General features: G+C 43.8%; 1 protein-coding gene across 1 annotated transcript; it reads left to right on the top strand.

The window, feature by feature from the left end:
- The first annotated feature begins 638 nt into the window (after nucleotides 1-638).
- On the top strand, nucleotides 639-3,440 carry LOC105570971 (uncharacterized protein K02A2.6-like). Its single transcript, XM_012028431.1, has one exon. The coding sequence runs from the start codon at nucleotides 639-641 to the stop codon at nucleotides 3,438-3,440; it is 2,802 nt and encodes a 933-aa protein (XP_011883821.1).
- Nucleotides 3,441-5,175: the final 1,735 nt, after the last annotated feature.

Below are 5,175 nucleotides of genomic sequence, written 5' to 3'. Positions count from 1 at the left end.
AGAGAGAGAGAGAGAGAGAGAGAGAGAGAGTGAGGCGTGTGCCGTGTGTGGCAGTCAGTCCGGAGTCAGCAATCGAGGTGACAAGTAATAAAATAAGTTTACGGAGAATTGGTCTTGCTGTTCCTGACAACGTTCCCGGGCGATCCCGTAATCGAGTCCTGGTGTGTGTATCGGATAGTTCGGTATCCTGATCATAAAATATATCCCGCAAGGCATCCCACAAAATCTCAGAAGTGGGATTCGTTCGAAACGTAGTACCGCCTGTGAGATTTCGGAGTGTCGCGATTTGGCGGTGCGGACACTGGTGCTTGGTGATGCCGGGTTTTTGAAGGAAGACGTTCTCTGCAATCACTGGTTGCAACAGAGCGGTTTTGTGGCGAATTATCGGATACGGAAGCGTTCGTTTCTGATATTCGCGGACTTGCCTGAATCGGTTAGAATTTGAACTTGTCATTGGCGGCTCCTTCGGTTCGTGTAGCTGGATCGCGATCCAAAACATTCCGGGAAGGGGAAGCTGTTTGAGTGACTCAGCGATCGCGGGATTTGCTAGAGGGGACGGTGAACGTAGGAATTCGAATAAAATCTTTTACGGTGGAAGCTATTGTTGCGGGAGTGTAAGTAATTGAGTTGGACTAGATATGTCGCTAAGAGAGGCAACGACATTTACGGTTGCGGAGCTGAAGACGAAGCTGCAGGCCCTCCAGCTATCGGTTAGCGGTACCAAAGCCGAATTGATCGCTCGCTTAAATGAAGCTGATCCATCGGGGGAATGGAGGGGAAATGACGAGGACCAATCAATGTTGCTACTGAACGAGAGAAATGCTGAGGACTTACAACGTGAAGTGGATCTTTTGAATCGAGAGCATGAAGTGTTAAGGCGAGAGTTAGAGATTGCTCGAAGAGAGTTGGCAATGGCTCGGGCACGGAATAACGATGACCATCAGCCGAACGGTCACTCGCGTGCGAATATTCGAATGCTTTCAGAATTGCTAAAAGAATTTAGTGGAGCTCATGACGGATACTGGCAATGGGAACAACAAGCGCGTCTTTTGAAGGATACATATCAGTTGGACGATGATTCGGCGAGGATATTACTCGGCTCGAGATTGAGAGGTAGCGCGTCGGAGTGGTTCCATTCTAACCCAGAGCATTTGGGGAAGACCTTCGAGGAGTTATTATCTAAAATGAAGGATATGTATGATCATCGCCCGACCATGCGGACTTTACGCCGACAATTTGAAAACCGTCGGTGGAAAACGACGGAACCGTTCAGTGAATACTACAACGAGAAAGTCATTTTGGCCAATCGTATCCAGGTAGCCGAGGAAGAACTAATCGACTGCTTGATAGAGGGAATTCCAGACCCAAGGCTTCGGACTCAAGCCCGATTCCAAGGTTTTGCTACCAAGGAGTTATTGCTGAAGGCGTTCATGAAGGAATCCTTACATCAGGAAAAGGATGAGACGAAGAGTCGCCCGGGCTCGAGTGGACAGAATAAACAGGAGACTGGTAAGCAGAATACAGGGCAGATTCGTCGACGAATTTCAGTACCAGGAACTTCTAATGGAACTGCATCCGGATCGCAAACTGGGGCCTGCCATTACTGCAAGAAAGAAGACCACATGAAATTTCACTGTCCGGAATTGGCGAAGAAGGGGAAGTGCTATTCGTGCGGCAAGCCGGGCCACATGTCCAGAGAGTGTCCAAATAAGGAAAGCGAGGTCAATCATGTTGACGCCGCTCTGACCCGAGACGATGAGTATCTTAGACGTGTTACCTACGAGATAATTTGTAACAAAAATAATTGCGAAACGGTAGAACTCGATACTTTACTGGACACCGGAAGTCCAGTGAGCTTTATTAAATTGCAAAATGTTTCGAGTCAAGCGATCGAGCCAGTGGATGAACAGCGTCGGTTTCATGGTATAAATCGGAGTAGTTTAATTGTACTTGGCGCTGTTAGTGTCGATATGAAAATGGATGGAAAGATTTTGAAAAATATTCAGTTGATAGTTGTGCCCGATTATACCATGTCATCGTCGGTCGTTTTGGGCAGAGATGTGTTAAGAAAACTTGGTTTGGGATTAGGAGAGGTAAACGAATCTTCGAAAACGTGTTTAGTCGAGGCCGCGGATGTTATGAGCATCGACATTGTTTCGGGGGAAAGCGAGTCGGCCTTGTTGACGATTAATCCGGATGTTCCGTTTGAAACACAAGAACGCGTAAGAGAAATGTTTTGCAAGGAATATTTGGAATCTGAGTGCCCAATAGAACCGAGAGAAAAAGGCGAGATTAAATTGACGTTGACGAGTAATCAACCATTTCATTTCCGGCCGCGAAGATTGTCGTACGCGGAGAAAGATAAAGTACGTGAAATAATTAATAGGTTATTAGAAAAAGGAATTATCAAATCGAGCCAATCCGAGTATGCATCGCCTATCGTCCTGGTAAATAAGAAAAACGGAGAAACGCGCATGTGTATAGATTATCGAGCTTTGAATAAGATAACCGCCCGCGATAATTACCCGCTACTGCTAATCGAAGACCAGCTCGATATTTTAAACGAGAAAAAATACTTTACTGTCCTCGACTTAAAAGATGGATTCCATCACATATTTGTCGCCGAGGATTCGACGAGGTATACGGCTTTCGTCACTCCATTGGGACAGTATGAATATGTGAAAATGCCTTTCGGGCTAAAAGGAGCTCCATCCGCATTTCAAAGGTGGGTCAATCAAGTACTGAAAGAATTCATTGATAAGGGTGATGTCGTGGCGTATTTGGATGATTTCTTGATTGCGACTGAAACAATTGAGCAACATTTACGGGTTTTGAAAAATATATTAATTACATTAGTAGCGAATAAAATCCAACTCCGTATAGATAAATGTAAATTCCTATTTACCGAAATTGAGTACTTGGGCTATAAGATCTCTCGAGAAGGGGTACGGCCAACAGAAAATGGCATAGCAGCAATTGTTCGATTTCCGATTCCTCGTGACTTGCGTGGTGTTAAGCGGTTTTTAGGAATGTGCTCGTACTTTCGCAAATTTATTGAGGGATTCTCTACCCTTGCAAAGCCGTTGACAGACTTAACGCGAAAGAACGCGGAATTTAGATTCGGAGAGAAAGAATTACAGGTATTTGAGATCTTAAAACAAAAATTAATAGCTTCGCCGATTTTGTCGATTTATAGCCCGCGTGACGAAACCGAGTTACATTGTGATGCGAGCTCTGTAGGTTTCGGCGCGGTACTTATGCAAAAAAAGCTGATCGTAAGCTCCACCCGGTATTCTACTTCTCGAAACGCACCACGGCTACGGAAAGTAAATATCACAGTTTCGAGCTCGAGACCTTGTCGATTATTTACGCGTTACGCAGATTCCGGATATACTTGCAAGGAATTAAATTCAGGATCGTCACTGATTGTAATTCTTTAAAAATGACTTTAGAGAAAAAGGAAATTAATCCAAGGATCGCTAGATGGGCGTTGGAACTTCAGAGTTATGATTACATAGTTGAACATCGCACGGGCGATAAAATGAGACATGTTGATGCCCTGAGTCGCGCGGCGGAAATTCTCGTTATCGAGGATAATCCGTTCGAGACGAATCTTTCTTTGAGTCAGGGGCGTGATTCGAGTATAAAAGAATTAAAGGGCCAATTGGAGAAATCAGAACATCGACAGTATGAGATGCGAAATGGCGTAGTGTATCGTAAAGATGGAGGAAAATTATTGTTTTATGTTCCGCGAAATATGATTGCACATGTGATTCATAAATGTCATGATGAGATGGGGCATTTGTCCGTCGAGAAGACATGTGGGGCAATTCGTGATACATATTGGTTTCCGAATATGAAAGAACGAGTTAAAGCTTACATTCAGGATTGTCTGAAGTGTATCGCGTTTAATCCAAGTTTTGGAAAAGCGGAAGGATTCTTACATAGTATTCCGAAGGGTGATGCTCCATTTCAGACGGTTCACATCGACCATTATGGCCCGATAGGAAAAGAGCGCTCGATCAAGAAACATATTTTAGTAGTTATTGACTCATTTACAAAATTTGTAAAGTTGTACGCAACCAAAACAGTCGCGACGAAAGAAGTGATCGATTGTCTTGAGCGATATTTTAGAGATTATAGTCGTCCGAAGGTAATAATTTCTGATCGAGGTAGTAGCTTTACCTCAGAAGAATTCCGCGAGTTTGTTGCAACGAATAATGTAAAGCATGTACTGATTGCGACGGGCTCGCCGAAGGCTAATGGTCAGGTGGAGCGGGTTAATAGAGTTTTGAGACCGATGCTAGGAAAGCTGACGGATAATGCGTCTGGTAAATATTGGTATAAAGTATTAGGAGACGCTGAATTTGCACTGAACAACTCGGTCCACAAATCTACTGGCGAGACGCCCGCTAAACTTTTGTATGGTTGTAATCAGAGAGGGAAAATTGCGGATGAAATTAAAGATTATGTGAATGATTCTGTTGCGATTGATGCTCGGGACTTCGATTCGATGCGAGTTAAAGCGGCTGCCAATATCAAAAAGTCTCAAGAACGTAACAAGCATTGTTTTGATAAGAGAAGGAAAGAAGCACGAAAATATAAGGAGGACGATTACGTTATGATCCGGAATTTCGAGAATGCTCCAGGTGTTTCTCAGAAGCTTATTCCGAGGTTTAAAGGTCCGTATCGCGTTGCACGGGTATTGAGAAATGATCGATATATTATTGCTGACGTGGAGAATTATCAAATTAGCCAAAAGCCGTACTATGGGGTATGGGAAGCGGCTAATATAAAGCCTTGGAGCGCTCTCGAAATTGATAACTCGGACGATAATGACGACAACTCTGGTGGTGATGAATAATTGCGATTAAGTTACATTCAGACAAGTCGAAACGATGCGAAATAAATATGAAAATTTGTATAAGAGTTATGTATAAAATTTTGTGTAAAACATTAGACTAAGCGTCGCGAAGGGCTGACAATGAGTGTATGAGTGACGAGAAGGTGAAAAGATATGTCTAAAGGCAAGAGCGAGAAATTGTATACGCGCAGTCCGAGACGGACTGTAGTCAGGCTGGCCGAACTGTAGGATATTGAAATGACCTACACGTAGCGAACCGTTGTGTGTTATGAAAAGCGCTGTTTTCGGTCAAACGAGACTTTGCCTGACGA

Source organism: Vollenhovia emeryi, unplaced genomic scaffold (genome assembly GCF_000949405.1).
Source record: "Vollenhovia emeryi isolate VEMERY1.0 unplaced genomic scaffold, V.emery_V1.0 DF941468.1, whole genome shotgun sequence".
NCBI classification, from domain to species: Eukaryota; Metazoa; Arthropoda; class Insecta; order Hymenoptera; family Formicidae; genus Vollenhovia; species Vollenhovia emeryi.
This window is presented reverse-complemented; position numbering and strand designations above follow the sequence as displayed.

Bases quoted from the DNA above. Each gene is read 5' to 3' on its own strand.
- LOC105570971 (XM_012028431.1), top strand. From the start codon at position 639: ATGTCGCTAAGAGAGGCAACGACATTTACGGTTGCGGAGCTGAAGACG.